Source organism: Harpia harpyja, chromosome 4 (genome assembly GCF_026419915.1).
Source record: "Harpia harpyja isolate bHarHar1 chromosome 4, bHarHar1 primary haplotype, whole genome shotgun sequence".
NCBI lineage: Eukaryota > Metazoa > Chordata > Aves > Accipitriformes > Accipitridae > Harpia > Harpia harpyja.
In genome coordinates, this window is record NC_068943.1 from 65,279,454 (window position 1) to 65,305,421 (window position 25,968).

The 25,968-nt window shown below is 45.0% G+C and overlaps 1 protein-coding gene across 5 annotated transcripts; it reads left to right on the top strand.

Moving 5' to 3' along the window:
* The first annotated feature begins 234 nt into the window (after positions 1-234).
* Positions 235-25,754, top strand: TNFAIP3 (TNF alpha induced protein 3). 5 transcript variants are annotated; one of them, XR_008234771.1, is made up of 10 exons: positions 235-450; positions 3,728-4,040; positions 8,270-8,460; positions 8,686-8,833; positions 9,037-9,207; positions 9,939-10,119; positions 11,609-12,519; positions 14,008-14,240; positions 23,211-23,357; positions 23,589-25,754. XR_008234771.1 is itself a non-coding variant. In XM_052784482.1 (9 exons), the coding sequence occupies exons 2-9, from the start codon at positions 3,728-3,730 to the stop codon at positions 14,836-14,838; spliced, it is 2,199 nt and encodes a 732-aa protein (XP_052640442.1). In that variant the 5' UTR covers positions 235-450; the 3' UTR covers positions 14,839-15,137. The 5 variants fall into 5 exon arrangements, 2 of the variants coding, with proteins under 2 accessions (XP_052640442.1, XP_052640441.1); XR_008234770.1 differs by lacking the exon at positions 23,589-25,754 and adding an exon at positions 14,915-21,993 and having other exon boundaries at positions 236-450; positions 23,211-23,299; XR_008234772.1 differs by lacking the exons at positions 235-450; positions 23,589-25,754 and adding exons at positions 2,390-2,474; positions 14,915-21,993 and having other exon boundaries at positions 23,211-23,299.
* Positions 25,755-25,968: the final 214 nt, after the last annotated feature.

Consider the following 25,968-nt stretch of genomic DNA (forward strand, 5'->3'; position numbering starts at 1 on the left):
TGAGTCACGGCGGGCGGAGAGGCGGCGGGGCTGCCCGGCGGCGGCGGCGGCAGCGGGGCGGGGTGCGCGGCGGCGCCCCCTGGCGGCGGCGGGCGGGGTGGGCGGCGGCGGCGGCGGTTGTCACATGCCGGAAAGTCCCCGGTGCTGCCGGTGGAAATCCCCGGTGGGGTTTTTTTGTTGTGTGTTTTTTCTTTTTTTTTTTTTTTTGTGCCCGGGCGCTGAAACAGAAAGGGAAAAAAAACAAGAGGCTCGGCTCAGCCCTTCATTCCGGAGCGGCGGCGGCGGCGGCGGCAGCAGCTCCGGCGGGGAGGGGGCGGCGGAGGGAAGGGAGCCCCGGCTCAGCGGGGGATTGATGGCTCCCGAGCTCGGCTGCGTCCCACCGCCCCAGCCCCGCTGCTGAGCAGGAGTTGCCGGCAAGATCGCCCGGAGGAGGAACCCGCCGGCGGAGAGGTGAGCGCCGCTGCGGGCACGGGGAAGGGAGGCGGGCAGGGCAGGGCAGGGCACGGCGGGGCACGGCCCGGCGGGGCGGCGGACCCTCCAGCCGGCTTCGTCTCCCCCACCCCGCTTGCAGGAGGGCTCCTCGGGCCACCGGGCGGGTTTGGCCGCGGGGTTTGGTGGTTTTCTGCCCAGCGGTTACCGCTGCGAGGGGGGCCGTGTGTTGGACATCTGTGGCCGGGCGGTGAAATTGTGCCCTCTGTTGACCGGCGCTGGGGCGGGCCCCGCGGGGGCTGAGCGGGCTGCCCTCAGCGCGGGTCTGGGGGACAGCGAGTGGCGGTGACCGCGCCGGGCTTGCTTCTAGCGCTTGCCGCTGCTGGAAGAGTCGTTGGCTTCGAGCTCCTGCTGTAAAGCTGGCAGGGGGGAATAGCGGTGGTTGTCCTTTCCACCTTGCATGCTCTTGCTTCCAGCAGACCAGTAAGTTAGGGAACCAAGCCATGTAAACCGTTCCGGTGGTATATAAAACACTCTCCATACTCATCTTCTTCCTTGGTGAAGAGTGATAATATGCTTAGTTCTGTACCAAGCGCTCAGACAAAGACCCGGCCATAGAAATCCATGGGCGCTGTAGATGTATTAAGCATGTTTATTTTAGCATTGTCTTAGCACTCAGCAGAAAAGAGTTTATTATTGCTGTTTTCTGGATAGAGAACAGAAAATTAAAATAACTTTATGAAGCCACTGGCAGATCTCGGAACAGTATTCAGCTTTCGCGAGCCCAGCATCCTCAGTATTACCTGTTCAGAAAGGATGCTGCCTCAGATAGCTATTTAATCATTGTTTACAGCGGTGCTCTTCAGACAATTCGTAGTCATTACACGTCAAAAGGTTAAAGTAGTATAGCATACAGTAAAGCAGAGTACAGTGTAAATGAATATAATCGTAGCTGAGCTTTCTGTTCCTTAAATCTCTAGCTTAGGTGTCTCTTGAGTTCTGTTTGTTTCATCACATTGTTTTTGAAAAGAAGGGTTGCTCAGCCTTTGCCTTGATTGACATTTAATGACCATAAATAGCATAGACAGTAATTTCCATGTGTGGAGGGGAAAATATGCCTGTAGAATATAATACTGAATAATATAGTTTCAGTGAATGCTTCTGTAAACTCAGTACTTTCTGTTACTTAAAGCTGGAAATAACCATTTCAAGGGTCCGTGTCGGTAGTGCTTAACTTGTGTAAAAAAAAAGCCCATTGACTCAATGGCTCTACTTACATAAGTAAGGAATTCAGTATTTTGGTCATCTCGGAGTAAAGTATAGCTGTGGTTATTAAACAGATTGATAAGGGGTTCTTCATATTTCATTTCTTAAATTATCCATACATTTAAATATAGGATTACATAAATAGCACATGTAAAACTATATTGGTGGGTGGAGTGGATGAGAAAATGTGTTATTTCCATCTTAAGGCTGTATGTTGGTGGGGGAATGATAAAAATATGCCACCTTTATTAGCTAAAGGAAAGCTTTTCCACGTGTTGCAAGAAGTGACAGCTCTGAGCCCTGTCCCTAGTGCTCTTACAGGAGCAGAGGAAACACTGCATGAATGACATTGCCCTGACTGAGCAGAGAGAACTTTGCAGCATCTCGCATTTCACCTGCCTCTATTTAGGGCTTGACAGGATGTCCACTGAATCTCTCCATCAGCTGGTTCTCAGAGAGGTTATAGAGGGCAGCTCTTGGCAGCAGGAGCTCAAGGTCCCCTCTTACGCCAGCAGGGTCCTTTCCAGCACTCCAGCTGAGCGGTTGGAGGTGGATGTCGCCAGTGCAAGTGTCCGGGTGAAGGGGAGAGAGCAGCTGGTTCCCTGTGGGGAAGGGCGTGCTGAAGTCCTTCTGTGCAAGAGGGGTCTTCTGCCTCCACAGACCTGAGAGTGCCTTCCTGCCTCTCTCTGGCCCTCCAGACTCCCATCTCCATCAGAAACCTTCCTAATAGTTGCATAAACCAGTTTTCAGTTGCTTCTTGTCTCCCTGTACTTGGCAAGGTATATAACCAGACCTTAACACATACTTACGCCTTGGTATTTGTCCCTAGATTCATAATCACAATGGTGGGTTCTCCTAATGTGACCAGCTGTATTCTAAACGTGTTAGGCATGCATACCTTTATTTGTCTTAATAGAAATTTTGCTTTGCTTTTAAACAGAGCAATAATGTACATGGCCAGCATGGAGGGTCTCTCCATGTAAAGACAGGTTGTTGGTCGTGTTACTGCAGTGCGTGGGAGTTTTGAGGGATGTGGTCCCTAGGTTTGGCTCTAGCTAGCCGCAAAGTTAATGTGCTCTGAATAAGTATTTTAGAGAGTGTAGACAGTTTGAGGTTATGGGGGTTTTTTTGTTCTTCCTGCTGTAGCCCATAAGGCTAGAGATACTGCAGAAAGGGATGCAGGCCAGCAAACATTACATGTCCCACTGTGGAAAAATATTGGGGGTTTTGAGCCAAGTGGAAATGCTTTTTCAGCTCTGTTGACTTACCGCTGAGTAATAGCGGCACTGCAGTCTGCACCCCCACACGTGGCACAAGCACCTCTGTGCAGTAGCTCTACCACTCACAAAATATAAGGAGCCTCAAGAAGAGTAACCTAAGTCTGCCCCTGAGTACTTGCTCTGCGACAAATTCCTCATTTGCCATCTTCAGCCACCGTAAGTATGGGACAGATACTAGCATGGCATGTAATTCTTGGGGCTCTTTTTGTAACTGTACCAAGCATCACTTCTCAGAATGTATGGGTTGTGGAAATCTGAAATGGTCATTATCTGCTTTTTTTGGCATGTCATCAAAACAAGAGCTTGAAATGTGCTGAAAGTTCAGCAAGTTCATATGAGATTACACTGTACAATTATCAATTAGTCAAGTTTCCAGGATAATTTTCCCTTGCCTTGATCTTGCCTTCTTTTATCCTTACTTTGATTTGAATGCTTTTTTTTTTGGAACGATGATGCAATTTCCTTAGTTATGAATAAATTCGCTTTAATATCTCAGTAAATGATCGCAGTAAATGATTGGAATAAACTGATCAGTGTCTACATTTGAGTAATGCAGAGAGGCTGATGGATATGAGCTTTATAAATCATCATCTGTCTAAGGCTCAGTGGATTGCATCCACCCTGTGCTCATTTTAGGCAAAACTGCAGCCAGAATCCTGCCCTTGAAAGTGCCTTCTCAATCTCTGCAGAAGTGATAGCACTGTGATGCAAGGACACTAACATGTCAATAAAAGGATCCTTTTTCATTTCAGATGTCTTCTAGAAACATGGCTGGCCAACACATTCTTCCTCAAGCTTTGTATCAGAGCAATATGCTGAAAGCCATGAAGATTAGAGAGAGGACACCTGAAGATCTGGTCAAACCCCCCAGTGGAATAATTCACCACTTCAGGACTATGCACAGATACACCATAGAAATGTTCAGAATGTGCCAGTTTTGCCCTCAGTTTCGGGAAACACTTCAGAAGGCCCTGACTGACCAGGCCACCCAGACTTCGCTGGAGCGCCAGAGGAAGCTCAACTGGTGCATGGAAGTTCGGAGACTTGTCCCTTTGAAGACTAATGGTAAGTTATGAGCAGGTCTTTGCACCCCCATTATAACGGGTAATGTGAATGTAACACCTTTATTAATAGCATCTGAGTTCACGTTACTGAAACAGAAGCACATGGCTTTAAAAAAGTGGTGCCTTTTAATCTTAGCTTTGTAAGCTAAAATTCTTTTCACATGATGTACTGTCCTGAGGCTGTAGCAGACCCCTGCCCCTATCACGGTATTATGAATAGCCCGAAAATTTCACAGATATTTTCATAATATCGGTAACCTGTGGCATGTCAGAGTAAAATACCAGGTGGGAAACTTGACTTGCAACCCATCTCCTTTCCGTGAATCCAACTCTGCTATGTGTCGGCTGCCTCGTCGGAAGTGCTGAAGGGCCTTTAATGCCAGGCAAGAGGAGACTTCAGATGCTTTGAGTGATGGGGATGCATTCTCGTGTATATATAGCAGAAGTTAATATCCTGCCATAAGCCCTGCTGTTGTAGCTGGCAGGCAAGGTTCACTTGCTGATCCAGCTTTAACAGCAGTGCCAGCAGGAGCGTCCTGGACATGGAGCCTCTGGGAACCTGAGCTCGCTGGCCCTGGAGCCAGCGCCCTGCACCTGGCCGGCTCCCTCATCCTCAGCTCCCTGCTGGGGTTTGCCAGCTCTTGCCTTCCCTCGGGGCTCTCCAGTAACTCCCGCGCGTGTGGCTGACAGCCATCTTAGTGCAACACAAAGTTTGCAGTGCCCTTTTCTTTCAAGGGTCAGTGCTGGTTTTAGGACTTGGCTTTTGGGTTACTTTGTGTGTATTGCATCAAAGTGCTGTAAATTAAAAGGTACAGCAGTAGTGCAAAGATTTCCTGAATAGGTAACATGTGTCCACAGTCTTGAGCAGGAAACTTTTGCTCATGACTGTAAGAGTCGCTGGGCATTTCACATTCAGTGGAGGAAAGATTCGGTAATGGCTATGACTTATGGTCACGCAGCTGCAGACTTGGACTCAGGATTCCCTACAGCACAGATTGCCCCAAGCCGGGAAGGTAGACTGGGACAATGAGGACTCCAGGAACATGGAAAATACATACTCTTTGCTCAAGGAGCAGATCACAGTGGTTATAGAAACACTGGGTGTGGTGGACCTGCAGCCTCGTTGAAGTCCTTATGTTATGTTCTGTAGATGCTTCGTTTCCTATCTGCTTATATACACATTGCCCTTATCTTCCTAGTCCACATTCTTCCCATCACAAGTTCTACAATATTTCTCAGTCTGATTGTACACAGCTGTGTTGTGCAAAAGCCATAAAAACAGAACCTCTGTGTAGATGTCACTGCCCCAACCTAGAAGAGCCTGACCCTAATGTGCGTCTCTAACTGTCATAGAGGCACTGACCTTCTGGTGGGCTTTTGTGGGCTGCCTCTGCACTGGTGTAAAATTCTCATGGCTGTGATTAGGCTGTGCATAGAGATCGCGCAATCTTGAACTTCCAGAAGGACTGGAATTGCAGCTAGGGCAGGCAGTGCTTTACAGGTACTAGGAAGGTAGCATCGCTCCAAGTACTGCATCTTCAAAACTTCACCCCAAGAGATACGGTCTAACAGATTTACTAGGAAAATGGACAATGTGCATAATTTTTTCCCAGGGCAAAGAGCAACGGGTTTGGAATCCCCCATCTCCTGTCAATATGAGTCCTGCAGGGGTTAACACTGCCTGGACAGGCCCTTGCTGCTGACAACGCTGTAGTCAATAATTGTGACCTTTTGCGTTGCCTCATGACTGTCGGCAGTGTAACAAAGAGGAACAATTTGTGGACTGGTGACTTGGATCCCATCCATGAGCAGGTGTACCGATACATAAGATGCTGAAATATTAAGGCATGTTGAGGGAGGGTAAAGCAAGGACTCAGTCTGTGGTCCCCCTGTATCCCGTGCAGCCAATGAACTCAGCTTCAGTTCAGTGCTTTAGGGTCATTAAGTACATAAGTAGGAGTGGCTTTGGGAACCTGTGATTTATGCAAAGTAGTCGCAGCGAGGGACCTTTGCAGGAGAGAGAACATAGACTGGACTGAAGGAGAGGATCCCTGAAAGAAGGGACAGAAGCCTGGAGAAGCCCTGTATTATCCCAGAAAATAACATGGTTGGGGTTTTTTCTCCCACGTGGCATGAAGAATATTTTTTAAAGCATTTGGCTGCTTAATCCATAGATGTGGGAGGAACATATTTGTTCTTTCAGTCAATGGTGGGCTTTCTTCAGAAAATCCTGGGTTTTTTTCTGATGAAGGTTGTAATTGTTGAAAACAGAGAAAGTATCTCCTGTAGGATCTTTTGATGTTTATTTTACCTAATATGTATATGAGTTTGTGGAGTGGTGGGGTTTTTTTAATTAAAAAAAGCCCTTTTGAATCACCACACATTTCCTTGCAGACGTGTGAATGGAGGATAGAAGGAAAGCAGTAGGAGGTATAAAAATCGAAACTGTTTGTTTTGTTTTTTTTTTAAATTTAAAGATTCCAGCATCTATTGGCTGTAGAGATTTCACTTGTATAATGAATCGGCATTCATTCCAGCTCGCCCAGCCACACCCCCCGGGAAAGTCCGAGGGAGGCTTCGCTGTTCAGCCGTACGCGCAGAACAAAAAGTACAACTGTTGCTCAATTGCTAGTCAAACGGTGCAGGGGAATTCCAAGTGCTGTGTAAGGAATTTTGGGCAACGCTTCTCAATGAAGAACTGAAAGTGAGCTCTCGGAGAGAGAAAAAAAAAATCTTATCTTTGCTCTAGATTTTGCAAAGGGAAAATTTTAATGGGATTAATATGTCATCTTTCTTGGTCAGAAGGAAACCCAGTCAGTTTTTCTGTCTTATATGTTGTTCCCTGATTTTTGAGCTCAAGTAAGCAGCCTGCAGACTTGAAGTAAGCTTTGCAAGACAGCATTCAGAAACCAGAAGGCAGTTGCAGGAATCTGATATGCACTGAGTCCGTAACAATTTATGAAGTGTTGAGTAGATTTCAGATTATATCTTTTTCAAGACCTGGGGTCTGTTGTAGATGTTTCTCTGCAGTTTCATAGAAAAAGTAGCAAAAGTGTTCACAAATGGTGTAACTGAGCTCATAATGCATGCGGCAAACTGGGTTTAAGTCTATTGTGGGGGTTCTTTAGGTGGGGGGGGGTTTCCCACATGAGAAAAATCTGGTAGCTTTACCATGGTTGATGTCCTCTATTCCAAGGAAATTGATGTGCTTTCTTAGCATTGGGTGAAGCTGTTTACCACTGTAGTAAACACTGGACCTAGTTTTGAATCTGAGGATATGACAGTAATGATTCTTGATGTCTCCCTTTCAGGGGAGACATCCCCTTTTGAAGAAGATGGCTAGAGATAGAATTTGAAACCCAGCCATAGGCATATTTTGTCACACCTTTTAATTAAGTTAGTTAACTCCTCTGATTCTCAGTTTCTTCCCCTCTGAAATTGCAGAACATTGATTTCCTTCCTACCTGGAGACTAAAGAGGACTTTTTCAATGCAAGGAGGGCATCTAAATGAAAATCAAATCATTGTGGTTTTCATTTATTTAGCTTTAATTTTGTGTTTGTAAAAAAACAGCCCTGTAAATAAAATATTTAACAGCCCAGCATACTATCAGTTCTGAGAGGAAGGCAAGTGGTGTTCCTATGATTGCTTTACATAATTCACCTACTCTTCCGTTTCTGTCTCTTTGTTATTACAATTCCTCCGTCAAGCACAGCCAAGTGCCAAGCCCTTCAATGCAGTGCTCGTCAGGGGATGTGAGGCTTGGTGTTACTGTAGAATTTTCTTAGTGGTTTCCATTATCTCTGCCCTGTGCCATCAGGTGTATATTTGTATAAACACTGATGAGGGAGATTTACATGTTCTTTTGTAATTTTAAGATGACTTTGTTGTGTTTAAAAGCTATTTCAACTGTGACGTTTGCAGTTGACCCCAAAATTTAGTTCATGATATCAGTCAAAGTTAAGTAAGATAGATAAGGGGCATTGCTGAATGACAGCTTAACACTAACCGGTGAAGGGACAAAACCAGTAGAGGCGACTTTCTTCCTTTCTGAGCAGAGAGCTTGTAGCTGTAGCCTCCTTCTTAAAACCCTTCTGTCCGAGGCTTAGAGAGAAGTGCACAGGGAATATGCATATGTGCAGTGTAATTCTACACTTGTGGGGTAATTCTTGCTTGTGGGGTTTTATTTAAGTAACCATTTAAAAATAATGTCCTCTTTCTTTTTTTGCAGGTGATGGAAATTGCCTCATGCATGCTGCATCTCAGTACATGTGGGGTATTGAAGATATCGACCTTGTCTTAAGAAAAACATTGTTTAGCGCACTCAGGGAGATAGACACACGGAACTTCAAGCTCCGTTGGCAGCGGGAGGCTATTAAATCCCAGGAGTTTGTAGAAACGGGACTCCACTATGACACCCGGGTAAGGTGGCCTGAGGGAATGGTGCTTTTTCTAAGTGCTCATCAGCGTTGCCTTGCTGATTTCGTTTGCTTTTTGGCTTCATTGATTCTGCAGTTAGTGGAAAGCAGAAATAGTCTTCCTTTGGAGGAAATGGGAAAATGTGATTATTTTGAGCACTGCTGTGCTGCAGTCGGTTCCTGACCTCCATGTCTTTGAACCATTGCTGATGGATGTTTCTTTCCTCAGAACTGGGAGGAGGAGTGGGAATACCTCATTGAAATGACCTCCCCAGAAACATCCGGGGCTCGAAACAGGCTTCCATATAATGCACTGGAAGAAATCCACATCTTCATCCTTGCTAACATCCTCAGAAGGCCAGTCATTGTCCTTGCAGGTAAGTTGCCTAGCCAGTAATCTCACCATGTTACTCTGTGCTGTGCTAGTAATCTTACTTCAATAATTGTTGTTTTCAGGTAGATGCATTTCAGAATGGGGTGTTTTCAGCAACTGTTTGAAAACACCCAGAATATGTTTTCTCTTGACTATAGCACATACTTACTTGTGTTTATTTGTGTTTTCTTTTTCTTCCTTATGCAGATAAAGTGGTGAGAAGTTTAGAGTCAGGCTCCAGTTTTGCTCCTCTGAACGTCGGTGGTATTTACTTGCCTCTTCTTTGGCCAGCAGAAGAATGCTACAGATACCCAATTGTGCTCGGCTATGACAACATGCATTTTACACCACTAGTGACTCTGAAGGACAGCGGGCCAGGTATTTCCTAGTACCTTGTTTGGTATTTATGTAGCTTCTTCAATATCGTCATGCTGATAACTCATTTAAAATAAAATCTGGTTTAGATTTGCATTTTTAAAGTTAAAATAAATGCAAAAGATTCCTTTGGAATATATTTTTAAAATGTGAGCAGAAACAGCTTTGTCTGTAAATCTGAATAGAAACTAAAGGTTGCCTTCAAAATGCTGGTTGAAAGTAGAGTGCAACTCACCTGGTTGCAGGCTGGAAGCAGTCAAAGGGTGGCCTCTGCTTCATTGTCTTCTGGCCTCCTTTGCACGCCTCATCATAGGAGAAAAAGCTTTGAAGGACATGGTCTCAAAAGAGTGTACTGCTGCCTGGCAGGGATAATGAAATACATGCTTTGCCATTTTTAATACATCTCTTCTGAATGGATAGCACTTTCTCTTGGTTCAGGTTAGGGCACCATCCTGTGGAAAGGTATAACAAACTAAGATCTACAATGCTGCCCACACTGAGAAGAAAACTGCTATGGGGATGTTAAAACTCTTGTGGGATGGGGCTAGGTTTGCAGTGCAGATGTGTCTGCATCCTTTAGCGGCGCTGTTTAGAAACTGGTTGCTCTGGCCAGCCGTTCTCCTCTCTTTCCAAAATTCAGCAGCAGTGGTGACATCTCCGTGTGTTGCATCTTGTGGTTACTCCTGCCTGGTAAAATATATATATATATGCTAATCCGCCTTGTTTCCCCACAGAAATCCGGGCTGTCCCTTTGGTCACCAGTGAGCGAGGCAGATTTGAGGATTTGAGTGTGCACTTTCTCACAGATGCAGAAGAGAGGGAGAAAGAGCAGCTTCTAAAAGACTACTTGATCGTCATAGAAATTCCAGTGCAAGGTTGGGATCATGGTACAACTCATCTAATTAATGCTGCGAAGTGAGTGTCATTCCTGTTTCCTCAAAGTTGTCTTCTTTATGGAGGTGGGAGAAGCTGGGCAGCCCAGTATGTTCCTTCGGTCTTTCCTTCCTTCCGCGGTAGCACACGTGTTTACCCTCTGAAATATGAAATATTGGCATTACTGTTGACATGCTTTGAAGTGGTGTGAGCTCAGACCAGTCCCAAATTTAAAGGTAAAAATGTCTTCAGACTTAGCAGACTGAAACTAATATTTTAGAAGAGTAAACCCAACAGATTAGTTTCAGTGACTTTTAGATTACACAGGAGGGTGGCTGAAAAGTACTTAAACCCAGGAACTACTTAGATCTTGCACTTTATGTAAGGGCACATTGCATAAAGGGCAGCTGGTGTAATTTTGGCTGCCCTAAGGAAAGTACTTGGCGGTATGTTCTTAGCGCAGATGCCTTGACACCCCAGGCAGTTGCAGTGTGGCAGTAGGCAGGAAGCTGTGGCCGGCGGAGGAACCACCATCTGCGCTCATCCTCCTGACGGTTAAGCATCAGTAACGTGCAGGGAGCAGCTGGCAGCACCCATTGGCTTCTCGCATTTAGGGGACGCTGGCAGCGGTGTCTGCCCACCCCCTTCATGAGTGCGGGAGGGAAGCGACTCCCTGTATCCTCTGTCTTTGCTTCTGTTACCACACAGGGAGGTATCTTTGTGCTATTGGGTGGTTCTGGTTTAGAAGCCTTGAAAACTGAAGTCCTCCTACCCGAAGGATATGTGTGTACATAAAGAGTAGCGATTGAGCTCCCATAGTCCCACGGCTAGTCCCACTGCACAGATGCGTTCTGGAGTATTACCAGTAATGCTAGCTCCTCATCCTACCAACTGTGGCATGGTGAAGCTCCCGTGTGGGTTTTTCCCTGCGGTCGCAGGCAGAGTAGGGATGGTGTGATGGATGCTAGCGTTACACACACCACACAGAAGCCCTGTAGTCTGAAGAATTTTGCTGGTAGATACAGACCCAACAGGGCAAAACCAGGAGCAGATTTCATGATAAACTGTATCATGAAATGCCGAGCCCACTGTAGAAAAGGCTTGTTCATAGTATGGGCTGGTGAAGAAAGAGGTCTTCCATGCTAACCTCTGCTCAGCTGAGCACTGGTCTTCAGAGGAATCCAGGATTTGGGGGACTTCTCTTTTCACTTCTGAGAGATTATCCATACACTTTGTGCAAACAGCTGTCAGACAGGAAACCCTCACCTGGAAAACCCTTTTAAGAATACTTCTGTTTATCATTGTGTCAGACCATTTCTTTAGATGTGAAAGGCTCCATTTGACATCATTGAACACCTGCTTTTAAAATAATTTCCATTTACAGCAACAGTTTAACATCCTGGATTTTCTACCTGACTAATGTGGATGTGCATTAAATCTACATTTCCTCCCCACGTTGCTTGTATTTGCCTCCATCCCCACCATCTGCCATTTTCCACCACTGATGCAATCTTCCTTTTTTGGCTGTCAGGTTAGATGAAGGCAACCTACCCAAAGAAATAAACCTCGTGGAAGATTACTTTCAGTTGGTACAGCATGAGTACAAGAAGTGGCAGGAGAATGCTGAGCCTGCTAGAAGAGAGACCTGCTCCAGGAACAGACAGGAACGGTCTTTTTCCCAGCTCTCCCTCTTACAGGTGAAATGTGAAACGCCGAATTGCCCTTTCTACATGTCTGTGAACACCCAGCCCTACTGCCATGAGTGTTTTGAGCACAGGTCCCAAGGAAGCAAAGGAAGAAAGCAGACCTCTAAAGCAGCACCTGAGAAACTGAAGGCAGCTGGGTCGGGCTCCTCCCGTGGGGACGTTTGTGAACCTGGGGGATGGACGTCCGAAGGGCCTGTAACAGGGCCTCGTTCGGCACCTCCAACTGCTCCGAGCCTTTTCCTATACAGCGAGACCACGGCCATGAAATGCAGGACACCAGACTGCCCCTTTACATTGAATGTGCAACACAATGGGCTTTGCGAACGCTGCTACAATTCCAGACAGCTTGGTCCTTGCAATAACTTGGATGATCGGAGACATTTAGACTATGCCACATGCAAAGTGTGCCGTCAGAAGGCCAACAGGACCTTCAATGGTATATGCAGCACTTGCTTCAAAAGGTCTACAGAGCGCTCCTCAAACGGCAGCCCCGCTTTCCTGCCCACATGCCACCAGAGATCGACATCTGACCCGTCCCAGATCTCGCAGAGCCTCCTCCAGCACTCCTGCCATCAGGCTCCCAACAGCTGCGGCGAAGAGCCCCCACCGCCGGCACTGCCTCCCGAGGAGAAGAGAGGAGGTAACCTCTGCAGGAAACCTGGCTGCAAGTTTTTTGGGACATTGCAAAATGAGGGCTTTTGCACGCTGTGTTTCTTTGAGTACAGGGAAAACCACGGTAAGTGGAGGTGGGGTGAGCTTTGGCACACTTTTTGCCGGCTGCAGTTCAGCCTCCTTGAGCTATGGAGCTCTGCATGCACTGGGTGCTAAAAGGGCAGAGGGTGATGGAAATGGTGTGGAGCAGAAGCAGCGGTGTGAGGAGAAGGTGCTTTTTTGGCCATTAGTAGCCCATAAAGGGGCACACAGTAACAGTGGGGAAATCTGTGAAATCTCTTGTAAAACTTCCCTGTAAAGCTGTAAAACAGCTTTCATGGAAGCAAAACTAGCTCAAGAGGGGGTGGGTTTTGATACCTCCCCACGATCCACTGCAATCGTGGTTTGGTATGAATTTTCCTTCACAGCTAGACAAGTTGTAGGGGTCAGTGAGGGAAATGCTGTTGTACTGATGGTACTGAAAACCAGTTATGTTAGCAAGGTTTTTAAAAAGCTTGGGATGAATTTGAAGATCTGTATCCGTATCCGTTCTGGATGTAACAGGTATAACACTCTGGAGTAACTACTGAAGTCGCCTTGATGAGCAGAGCAAGCAGAAGTTGACTGTAGCTAATGTGCTTGTGTTTTGGAGTACATTGTTATAATCGATTAGGAGTGTATTGTTATAATCTACCTTGAAATCTTTCTCGGTAATATCATGCGTGTGCATGCACGTGTGTGTTTAAAGGCAGGCCTTCAAAAAGGTAATAGTCCGTGAATAAATCACATCATGAAATCATCTTTCATGCTACTGCCCTGTTACAGGCAAAGAGCCCTCGGGTATAGAGGGTGAAAGGCACATGTAAGAGAATTATTGCTTATCTCTTAAGACTTTCATTTTTGACAAGTGTGCCAATAGAAACATAGAAAGGTTTGGGTCAGAAGGGACCTTTAAAGATCATCTAGTCCAACCCCCCTGCCATGGGCAGGGACATCTTTCACAATGCTACGCTTTCCACATACTTTCCAATTAGGAACTTCTATGCCAGCTTGCAATAGCTTATTTTCCAGCATTGTTCACAATGAAAATTTTTCCTTTTGATTGTGCAGTATGTAAGATTGCTTCATGAGATTAAAAAGCGTAAGGCACTTTTTCCCCATAAGCTCTGTGCCACTGTACTTCTACTACCTGATGTGCCTGAAATGGGGGAGGCCAAAAGGCAAGTGTCAGGGTAGGTCACGGATGACATGTTGAAGCCAAAGGTGAAATTCCTCTTGACTTCAATGGGATCTAGTTTTCCCACTGAGGGCAAGTTTTTCCCAAATCAGCTCTTTCAACAACTTCCGATATGAAAATCAGGCTGTATTAGCTCCCTTATTTATGTAACATAAAGGAAAGTGCACCAACTGAGGGGTCTCAGGATTGTCAAAAACCCGTGTTTGAGGCTAGTAGAATTTTTTTTTTTTTTAATTTTTTTTTTCTTTTTAAACTGGGGAGCTTTTTATAGTTGCTTTGGGTCATCAGATCTATTGGGCACATTCAAACTCCTCCTGTCCTTACTTTGCATTACAGACAGTGCTTTGCTACGCCACCAGAGGAGATCTCAGAGGAAGTCCTCGGCAGTGGGGCAGCCGGGGACCTCCGCTGCCACCTTCCGTAACACCGTGTCCTGCCAGCGGCGTGACTGCGGCACCCTGGGCAGCACGATGCTCGAGGGGTACTGCCAGAACTGCTTCATTAAAGCCCAGAACCAGCGATTTCAGGAAGCCAGGAGGACAGAAGAACAGCTGGTGAGACAGCCAGAAGTAAGTATGAACTTCTCAAAATCTTCCTCTTGTTTAGTGCTGCACGTTTTTCTCTTGTGCGAACAACTCAGGATGTGTACTAGAAAATCCTCAAACGACTGCATCCGAAGTATCATGGAAAGACAAGCGTAGAGCATCTCATGATTTTTTCCTGTTGCAGCTGAGCAGCACTCCTAAGAGTCGTTCTCAGTTTAGGGTTATCATGGCCGTGCTCAGTTTTACCTCAGCTGGGAATTTGCCAGCAATTTTAGTGGAAGCAATTGGACCAACAGTTGGTTTGTTTGCTGGTTGGAGAGAGATTTTCATTCTTACCCTTAGAGCTATGCAACTGCATCAAGGGGTTTAGTCCGCCTCATGTTGCCTTTTTCATTGAGCCCATTACAGATTTTCTGTGTTCCAGATTTTTTTTTTTTTCTTATTTGGTTTATTTTGGCCCTTTTAGAATTGAGAGTTACCAAAGATAAAAACCATTTTTTTCTAAGAAATGACAGAATTTGAGATTTTCTTTGGTAAAGCCCAACTTGGCTCTTGGTATTGTACTTTTCAGAAGCAGCATGTGTCTGCAACAACCCCCAGTGGTAAACTATACAAACCATGAGCAGAGTTGAAAGTAAATGAAAAACCGCTTGTGCTGCCAGCATGGCAACTGACAATGTGTTTTAACATTTTTCAAGAGAACAGGACAGCACAGAGGTTCGCAGCAAGCAGCGTTGAGTAGCCAGAAGAGACAGTGTGCTGTGGCTTCGTGTAGAAACAACCTGGCCTGCAGAAGCGATGACTTGTGCCAGGAGTGCCAGCGCCTCGGTCAGCTTCCACCGTCGGGGAGTGCCAGGGACCTGGCTGCAGAGGAGCCCCCAAAGCAACGCTGCCGAGCCCCTGCTTGTGATCACTATGGCAATGCCAAGTGCAACGGCTACTGCAATGAATGCTACCAGTTCAAACAGATCTATGGGTAGCGGCGGGGAGGAGTTGGTAAAGAACAAGAAAGCAAAACCAGCTACTTCCTTCACTGAAACGGTGCTATGTCCAAAACACTTAACAGTCCTGGGAGTGGGGAGCAGGGGGAAATATAAGCTGTCTGCTAGTATTCCTGTTTATTCCCAAGAACAGGAATAAGCATCTACTTCCTCTAAACACTGCATACAAGGACTGCTGAGAAGGGCAGGTTGCCTTCTGCACAGAGCTGTTGTTCATGACTAAGCTCCTACAATGCTGTATTTAATTCTTGGACTTCCCAGGAGGAAGTGTGAAGCATTTGAATCCAAAGAACTTCCCGATTCTGCCTCTCTCTCAATACATCACCTGCTCCCAGGTGAGGAGCCGTGGCTACTGTTGGAGGTGCAGGAGCTCTTTGCATTGGCGTACATCAGTCAGAGGCAAGTCTCTCCTGAGAGGGATCCCCCAGGACAGGCTGATGCAACTTGCAGTTGATGTCTGAAGAAACTTGCTTTGGGTTGCCGATGTCCTTGCTGGTGTTCTTACAGAGCTCATCAAGGCAGGAGCTCCCACAGGCGTTCAGGGTGTTAACGGCGAGCGGTTCTGTGTTTGCAGAGCCCTCGGCAAACCGCAGCCAGAAACAAGACTGGCAGTGGTCTGCTCCTTTAACACGCTTAACCCAACTAGCATTTAGGTCCTTTCCCAAATCCCAAGACAGCTGGAAAGACAGGTGATTACAGAAGCAACTTTCATGAGCATACGCATGTGATGGGAAGATGGAATCCTCCCTTCCTACTCATATGGAAGGAATTGCCTCCAACAGACAAAAAAACCCCCAAACCCCTTTGTCTTCAGCTTCAGTTCTGAAACCAAAACAACTCTTTTCTCTTGCATTGTAACTGTCAGAATATGTGTGCTGCTGTTCACACACACCCCCTGCCCCCCGCCATTTCTGTCACATTTCTTCCTTTTATCCTTAATGTGATTCTGTTAACATACTAACAGCTTGGAGCTCAGTAACAGAGTGCTTTAGGGTCAAGATTTTACTCCCGGAATTCATGCATCCACTTCTCAATCTGCAATACTTTCTTTAGTGACCTTGCCTTTACTGTTGCGCCTGGTACCTGCTTCTCTCCTTTCAATTTCCTTTTAAGTTTTCAGCATCTGTTTTGCTGCTATGATTTTGGAGGTGATACCTCTTCTAAGTTGCTTCTCAAGTTTAGAATCTTTTTCTAATTATTAAAAAACAGTTTTTAAAAAGAAAAAAAAAACCTCATGACTTATTTCTGTTAAATTTTATATATTTTGTGAACCTTAATGTGAACATATGTTTTATTAAAATATTTATATTATTTGAAACAATGCAACTTGAAATTTGCACAGTTAGGACTTTTTTTACATATATTTACTCTTGTGTTGAAAGTTACAAACTTAAATGTATAATTGAAAAACATTTTCTGATATAAAGAAATAAATTATTGAAGGATTGAATTTGCTATTTTATATTGATGAGAGAGAGCGCAGCTGAGCATGGACACCCCCTGAAGAAAGCATTTCTGTTCAGGACCACCATTCAGTGTGTTACCAAGTGCTCCCTGGTTCAGATGATGTAGCCAAGCGCTTTGAGGCGGCGATAATTTGCTGTAAGCCTCTGCATACCCTCACTTTACATCATTGTCCTCTCGGGAAGAGCTCCCGGGGCCATGGTGTGCAGTCAGTGTGCATAAGGACTTAGCTCCTGTGGGTGCAGAGTATCTTCAGTCCCCAGAACTATGGGCATGGGAGCATAAGGGTGGTGCAGGACCAGGCTGCAAGGGAAGCTAAGGTAGACTGACTTGACTTTGCTTTCTTCATTCATCCATCAGTTATGCCAAGGATTCCCAAACGACGTTGCTTGAGTGCCACTTTGGGAGGTGGTGATGGCAGCAGGTGATGCCCACCTCTGCCCAGCCATGCGTGCAGCCCCAAAGGCACAGGCCAGCCCTACCACCGCCCCTCACCAGGGGCAGCAGGGAAGCCTTTTGGTCATGGTGTCTGGGTTGCTCGATAGCTCCTGAAAAGCAAGTTGACAGCTGCTACTTGAAAAAGTACTTGAAAGCAGTGTTTTCTTCTCATCCCAAGCTCAGCCTAACCCAGCCCTACTGCCAAGGGATTTCTGCACTGTAATGGTCCCTCAGTATGGCATGAGTATGCCTGAGCAGGCACTCGGGTGTTTCAGACCTCTGCCTGGACAGGCAATACTGTACACTACCATGACTTTTAGGTGTTGCCCGTGACCTGAAGGAAAAAATGAGTTGGGGCTGCAAAAATCCCTGTGCAGTCAGGAAAGAAGACCCTTCTCTAAGAGGCTGACCTCTCCAGGTCAGCTGCTGTCTATCCTGGTTAACTCTTTAATCCCTTCCGACTGTTGAGGAGCACACTTCAGCACATGCTTCAGTGCTGTCCCAATTGAAACTATGTACATGTTAAGTTCCTGAGCACTTCTGCCATAGGTTAGCTGGTCCTTGGAATTCACTCAGCTCTCTAGCCCGTGTTCCTGGATGCCTGTCCACCTTCCTGATGCGCGCTGCTCTCCTTACAATTTAGCCCAGCTCCCTCTGGACTCATGTACCCCTCCTTTCAGAGCATACAACCTAGAAGTCAGCCTACTCCCGCCAGAGCAGAGCCTGCTGGATCTACCAACCCCATCTCTACAGCATATTCCTCTTTTTCAAGATCTGACTCTCCATTTATCCGTACCCTCCTTCCCCTTTCTTTACAACTCGTGCAACTCACATGCCCACCAGATTCATCGAACTTCTGCACCAGGCAGACACCTCGGTGCTGAAAGAGTGGGCAAAGACTGGGAGGGATGTCTGCAGCTGGACACCAGGAGATGGAGGCACCTCATAGCATCCAGCCTCAGCAGCCATCAGCCCCTGCGTGCTGAAACGGCAGAGCATCCATCATGACACCTTCAGTGTCAGGAGGCTGATTAACTCCAGTTGCTGTTCACTGCAACTTCTGCAGAGAGGAAGGATTTCAGATGCAATGCCTCAGATCCCACTGATATTTCTCTGCTGCTTTCTGGGCCCATTACTCATAACCCTGAAGTCACATGAGACTTGTCTCATTCTGAAGCTCCCATGTAAATGAGTGCCTAGCCTGTCTCTTGTGATTTACTTGTGTGGGAATATTAAAGCCAGTAGGGCCTTGTTTTTAAAATACTCTGGTATTTCCCTAATGTCCTTCGGGGATTTTGACCCTCTGATGTTTTCTGCTCTTTGTCCAGACACCTCTTCAAGTTCATGTATTTTTTTCCTTCCTGTTCTGCAAGAGAGAACTTTTATTTGGAGTCTCCCTTTTCATGACACTTCTGGAAGTCTCTTGGCTAAGACACAAATCTTCATAGCCAAATATTCTTTTCTTAGCAGAAAGGCAAAACTAATATGAAACAATTGGCTTAACAACTACTTGCATTGCACTGCAATTCCTTATAACATAGTGCAGGCTATATAATATAAGCTGTGCAGGCTGTGCTTACATATTCATTTTGTTTGTGGAAGGGATACTTTTAGATGATTATATGATGATCTGAATATTATCTATGTTTCTGGATTTCTCAGGGTTCTAACCACTATATTAACAGATAACATGATATAGAAAAGAAGAAAGCACTTAGTACTTTTCAGTGTAGAGAGAAAGTAGATTAATGTTTTGATACATCAGTGCTCTGCTTGGCAAGTGTTTGGTGTACTTTGAAGTACTAGGCCACTTAACAGGTCTGGGAGCACCAAACGGCATGTACTGTGTTAGATCAAAACACTTACATCAAGCTACTGACCTAAGTGTGTATCCCAGGAGCCCCAGGAAGGACTCAGTGTGGTCAGCGGTTTGCAGGGAAAGCAAGAACAGCGAATCCCTGCTTTTACAATTTCAGGTGCAGGCTGTGATATTCTACATTTACACAGAAGAGAAAGGCATCATATTTATGGCCTGTGAGCCACCTGCCCATCCTTTCTTCCTGCACTTGTTCAGCCCCATCCCCATCCCACACAGTACTCCCCCTCACCCAGTAGAGCTGAAGAGAAGAGTTACCTGCAGATGGAGGGGATCCACAGTCTGCAGTGCTACTCCTTCGCTGCAGGCAGACCTCACAGGAGAGCCATGCCTCTCCGAGGCAGTTATCAAGAAGCGGTTATTTAAGTAAGGATGTCTTATCTGATGAGCCGTTCATGAGTTGCTTGCCATGCAACTTGGTGTACAGATTCCAGCTGACCCACTGACGGCCTGGAGCAAGTAGGAGTGTAATAAATGGAAATGAAAAACTTTTGTCTGAGTTAATGTAAATGTAGGAGTGGCATCATATCTACTTTTTATGTGCTTGATTGAATTACAGGTGATAGCCATTTTGCCAGCTGTCTTTCATCCCAATTTCCCTGCACATGCTACAGACTATCCTAATCTATACCACCCCATTCCTTAGAAGTGTCTAAAGTCAGTTAAATCATCCATATCTGGCAGCTGTGACCTTTACACTAACAGTGATAGGCATAGGAGAAAAGGTGGTTCAGTGATTAGGATACACACAAAAAAAAGACTCCCATCATGAGACCAAAGCTCTTGGGATATGCTAAGGTGTCTTTCCCACCTGGGACTGGGGTACTTGACTCTAAGCTCCTTTTCTGAACAGGCACAACAGGGGCTTTTAAGCTGCTATGTCAAGGAGGTAGTCCACCTACTGAAAAAAATAATCTTAACCTGCTCATTCCTAGCTGTATTTAGGAGGCAGTGAGTACGCAGGGATATCTGGTAGGGCCAGACTTGGTAGTTCAGATGCCCAGGACAATGCTTTTTTTGAGACTCCTGCTGAGACTTTGGCATCAGGAAGGCCTCTGAGCACCTCTGCAGCATGGGAATGGGGACACAGTCTCACTGGAGAGATCCTCAGTATCTGGGGATTTTACTGACAGAGGGGCTGAAGGACTTTGAGGCAGTATTTGTGGGGGCCTGTGAAGATTTCAGTTGCATCTAGATGTTCGATATAAGTGTTTTGGATATAAATCTCCAAACATTCATGCTGAGCATAACTTTGTGCGCTTGGGGCCCTGAGGCCACAGCACATGACATTAGCTTGTGCATTCAATCTGTGCAAAATAAGTGGTTCAGCACAGTGATATGATGCATGTTTTGTTCAGGTGAGAGCCACAGGGGAGGAGCAACTGCATAATTTTATCCTACATACTTGAGTAGGACACTATAGTGTAATATGTACAGCACCAAAATAGAAAATGACAACACTGAACAGTTACAATTTCAGTTTATATTAAACTGCCAAGGTCCCTTAAAATCCAGAGTTAGAAGTACAGGTGCCTTTACCTCCAAGTGCTCCGATTCTCAGGTGCTCGCGTTTAACATGCAGTGCAGCAAACCTGGCGCTGATGGGAGCAGATTCAATGGACTAACATAAACGGTCAATCATTTCTGTGCTGATGCTTTCTCCCACATTGGTGATAAATACTGATAGCATCAGCCCTTGCCTGGTTCAGAAGGGCTGTCCTAGCTGCATAGGAAGAAAGACAAAATGTTTGGAAGAGGTTTAACTGAGCTGCTACTTCGTTAACTCCCCTTTCCTTGACCATCCATGGTCATTTTGGAGAAGACTGCCACTAGCTCTTCACAGGTTATTCCTCTAGCTCTTCAATTTAGTAGGACACATTTATATGGACCTCACAGCCCAGCCCTGCTCCTGTATGAGCGTTATCACTTTTCAACCTGCGGCCGAGCCGACTCTGTCAGTCACCCTGTGATCCGGCAGCTGACTCCCGCTGCCGGCTGGCCGGAGCCGTGGCTGTCCTGGGCAGCCCAGCACCCCTGCAAAGGGCTCTTGTAGCCCTTTTACGCCAAACAGCTGCTGTAGGAAAGCTAGTCAGCTCGGTGTGAATACGTCTCCATTTGTCAAGATAAATGTCTATTGAACAAAAGCCTGTATGTATAAACACATACTTATATATATTAAAAAAAAAAAGTATTTAATGTCTGTCAAACAGAAACCTAAAATAAGAGCAGGTGATTTTGCTTGGGAGTTTTATGATGACATCTTTTTGTACTAATGTTAATTTTCAAAAAACTCCCTGTGTCTAATATTGAAAGACAGCCTACGGCGTGCTATCCAGACGACCCCCTCCTCCAGCCTCACTGAAGTGAATAATATTACGTGCATAACCTCTCCCTCTTCCCACCACCCCCAATCTCTGACAGCAATGATTCTTTTTGTTATTGATTTGGTTTTTTTCTCTCCCCCCCTCCCCTTTTTTTTGGTTAAGCTCTAGTACACATCCGTGGTGTTGGGCAGGAAGTCAGATTTCCCCTGGTGAATTACTGGGGGGTGGGGGGGAAATGTAGGTTTTGTTCTCTGGTTATGGCTCCATGTCAAGGGATTCGTATGAGCTCATATGAATGCACATCGTGAGTTAGTTCAATTCCCACCCGGTACTGGTTTTTAAAAAAGCCACTGTTTGCTGGCATGTCACAAGAAAGGGTCAAAATCCCCTTCTCATTTACAATGTAAAGCAAAGCCAGGGAGCTGGGGATCTGCTACGAGGAACGCAGCTCTGTGCGGTGGTTTGCACTTCAAAACCTTATCTATATTTTTGCTTTTCTTACTGACCGCTCTCAGAGATGCCGCTGAGTACTGTGGGGCAGAATTTGAAGTATGGTGTAGTATGAGATCACCCGGTCAAAATTCCCACTTACTAACATTACTTGTGGCAGGACTCGTTTCATTTCCTGTTGCCTGACACTGGTGACAGAAGAGTGCGCACTGCAGTGACGCCTGGTAAACATCTTACTGCAAACTCCAGTAACATTTATACTTGTGTAAACCTTTAATAATTTGATTGGCTTCTGCAACTTTACTCCAGGTATTCTGTAGGATAACTAAGATGGGGATTTGGCCAGCTATCACATAAAAATAGTCTCTTCCTTCCTTTTATATGTTCTGGAGTGAAAAGATGCACCTTAAATTGCTGCTGTTGCAATCCTCATGCCACAAAGGCATGCCTATCTGAGCAGACCTGGTTGTTAAGACATTGCATTTAAATAGATGCATGTCTTGGTTGCTGGTTACAGTTTAATGGGGATTAGGTGTCTTAGCCTTTGCTGTGGTCCTTAACGCAAAACCACTTAAAAGGCAAGAAAAGTAGCCAAACAGATATTTTAGCATGATATTTCAGCTCATTTATCCTGTAACTTATTACCTGCACTGAGGACAAAACTTATTTTTACTGGAGGGAAGAGATCACATTATTTTTCATTTACGTATTATTAATGCACAGCCTAACAGAAAAGGATGATGTTGCATGGCTTTTTCACAGTCATGTGCATGTCTAGACCAGCCTACATTTGCCTAAAAGAAAAAAGTCGTCATTTCCAGGGCCTTTTTTTAAAAAAGGGAAGTTTAGGTGGTAGTGATAGAGCAATGAATGATGACCCCTGGCAGAGCTCTTCTCTTTGAAGGCTGGCGCCAGGTCAGGCGCTTGGAGGCAGGAAAGCCTCTGGTGCTTGCTGGCGCTCCTGTGCATTTGAGTCATATCAGTAGTGTGCCCCATTAAAGTTCAAAATGCATTACTCAGACCAGACATGTAGCTCAGGCCCTGTCAGGCCCAGCCAAACCTGAGTCTACATTAATGTCAAATTTAACATATTCATCACCAGAATTTTCTTCCTCTCACTTTTTTGGGGGGCACTCAGCAGGAAAGACCTATTAAGGCAGAATTTCATATCATTGGGGTTTCATTATTTAATTAATTGACCTTTAGTTTAGACAGTTTGCTGTTACATCAGACCGTTAAGCTTTGATCATCTCCCTTGAACTGGGGCTATATCAGATTTCTACTCTGTGCTTTGCTGTGCCATCAATCCTCCTCGGAGTGGCAAGATTTTTTCTGAGGATTTGGGTTTTTCATGTGTCTGCACATTGTAAGTTGACTGCAGCCTCAACGTCATCTACAATGTTGAGTTACATCACTGTCACGCATCTGTTCTCTGATACAGGCCCATTCTCCTCTCCCAGAAGAGAAACCTACCAACAGCTGGGACCAGGAACAATCTGATCTTTAATGTGCAGAGCTTCATTATACTTCCCGCATCTGCATTTGCTGTAGATGGCACAGCATTTCCAGCTTTAACCAACTCCCCAAGGTACCTGTGGCTTCATTTTGCACTGCAATGAAGCTTCTGCCTCACTGTTGCCCTACCCTCATGCCGGGTCTGGCTGCACCCCAGTCTGCTCCCACTGGTGAGCCAGCTCCTGGGGCAGGCATGTTCCTCCGCTCCCCGAGGCTTTGGAGAAGGTGAGGGTCACAAGCATGGCTTGCTGAAAAGTTCCAGCCCCTAACACTCCTCCTTATGCTTGCCTTCTTCATCTTGCAGATGGCTTCATCTGTAGAAATGCAGAAATCTGGCTGTGCTTTGCAAAGGGCTGATCTTTCAAATTCCACAGTATTTACTCTTTTGAGTTAACAACACTTCCTATTTGGAAATAACTTTGAATTAAGCTCTCATCAAAGTCCAGCAGCAAACACAGCAGTTACGGATAGATTTTATCTCTTTTTTTCTTCTGTACAATGAAGTTTCAGCCTGTAATAATAACATCTGTAGTATAGTTGCCAGAGCTGTGTTTGTGCCTAACCTCTTTTTATTAACACAATCTTTCTGTTATGTTTCAGGGTGTAACTAAATATTTTCAGTTCCAGGGAAAGTCTGGCTAGATCATATTGTTCATGACTTATTTTTCCCCAGTCAAAAAGCAATAAGCTATTTAAAAATACTTTCTAACGTATAAAAGATTGACTAAATCTCTGTTTTAATACTGCAGTGATGAAAATATCATCAGTAGATAAAATTAATCCAGCAAAGCCTATAATAAATGGAAAATAATTATGGGACATCACAGAGGTCAGCAAAACCAGGAGATGATAACTTTTTATAGGCATGTGGAGCCAGTTAAGTGTTTAATCTATAAACTCTCTTGTTTTGAGCTGGGTGAAGCAGAGACAAGTAGACACAAGAAAAAGTACAAACAAGTTCTTTATTCTGAAACTGCATTAGAGCACTCTAAAGATAGCATCAAGGACTGCGTGGAAATCCCCTGGATACGTTTTGTAATTTTTTCCGGTGAATCTCAGGATAGCAAATATGAGAGGCGAGGGTAAGTGGATGACCACAGCTGGTATAGGCTGCGTTTTGGTGTTCTGCTTTTGCGGTGCAGACACCCAAGGTGGAATTTGTATCCATTGCCTTTCACTCCCTTGACTACAAGGAGCATCCAGATGACTAGTCCAGATGTAGATGTTTACACTGTAAAGGTGACACATTCGATGAGATGAATCTCACAACCCATTTCTAAGGTGATGTTTCCTCTTGGAGAAACTTAGAAAATCAGGGCAATATGCAGATTACCTTTTATTTCATAGCTTCCTGACTCATCAGTTTGATGCTGGGCAAACCACAGAGACACTCAAAACTTATGGCAACTAGCACCTTCTGAAATCAATGGGTGTTAGACATTTAAATACCTTGCATATCTGGGGTAATTAACCTTTCACTTCTTTCATTCATATATTTGTTCCTCATGAAATTGGAGAAATAACACTCTCCTAACTCTCCTCAGTAGTTATGAGATGATTAAATTCATTGATGATTACAGTATCCACTGACAACCTGAGATGAAAGGTCTGATATGTAAATGACAATACTTAATATTTCTATCTGCATTGAGGACGTACTGACTCCCCACTGACCACAAAACTTTGGGATCAACTGAGTCTCACCTTTTGAGACGCCTCTTTCATTTTTCTGAAGTCACTTTGTCTTGTTTTCTTTCAGGTACTCCATGCGATGTAGAGGAATCAAAATGAAACTTGCCCAAAGGGAGCATGTGGAACCAGATGCATATCTCTGCACTAAACAACAGCTGAATACTAAGCCCACTTCATTACCATTTCCTTAGTTATTTTACCAGTGTTCTAGAAATGTGTTTGAATTCTCAAATAATTCCCAGTTCAGGCCCAATATGTTCCCAGCGTAGAAAATCAAAGCAAATGCAGTTATATCAGGGCAGGGCTGTTTGGAATAAGTATTAATGGCAAGATACTTGGCCTTGCTGCCAAAGACTGTATCCTCCACTTGCATTAATAATGCATTCAAGAAAACAGGTTTCCTTTGTAGTCAATGGAATTGCATCAAAGAACTACCTGGCTCCATCATCGATTTCTCTTTCGAACAAAGCAAAAGATCTGAAATGTTGTGAAATGACAAGGAAAAGTACTGGGTCACAGTTCTCTGTACACCATTTGCAGTTGGCTGCAGATTGGTGTGTTTAGCTTCTTTGAACCGTAACACATTTGAGAGGTACCAGGGAATTTGTATCCAGCTTACACAATGATTAATGTTATAAATTGGGGGAAATAGATCACCCACTTGTTTACTCTGAGGTTTTCAACGTTATCAAGGGAAATGAGAATAAACCACTGTGGCATGAACAAGGAAGTTGAGTGAGAAGTTCATCTGGCTGGCTTTTATCTATTTCTGCAGGGACTTACTTGCAGGAGGTAGAAATACACGGACGCCTGTAAAGTTGAAAGCAAATGACAGACGACCCTTTATTGCTAAAACACACACATATTTATAATCACATATTCTGCAAAGTCATTGTACACACGCACAAGCATAGAATATGATTGGTTATACCATCTCTGTACACGCGCATAAACATAAGGCATAATTGGTTATACCATCTAAAACATGTGAA

Coding starts and splice junctions, on each gene's coding strand:
- TNFAIP3 (XM_052784481.1), top strand. CDS start 3,728: ATGTCTTCTAGAAACATGGCTGGCCAACACATTCTTCCTCAAGCTTTG. Junction 10,120..11,608: donor CATCTAATTAATGCTGCGAA/GTGAGTGTCATT, acceptor TTTGGCTGTCAG/GTTAGATGAAGGCAACCTAC. Junction 14,241..14,914: donor AGCTGGTGAGACAGCCAGAA/GTAAGTATGAAC, acceptor ACATTTTTCAAG/AGAACAGGACAGCACAGAGG.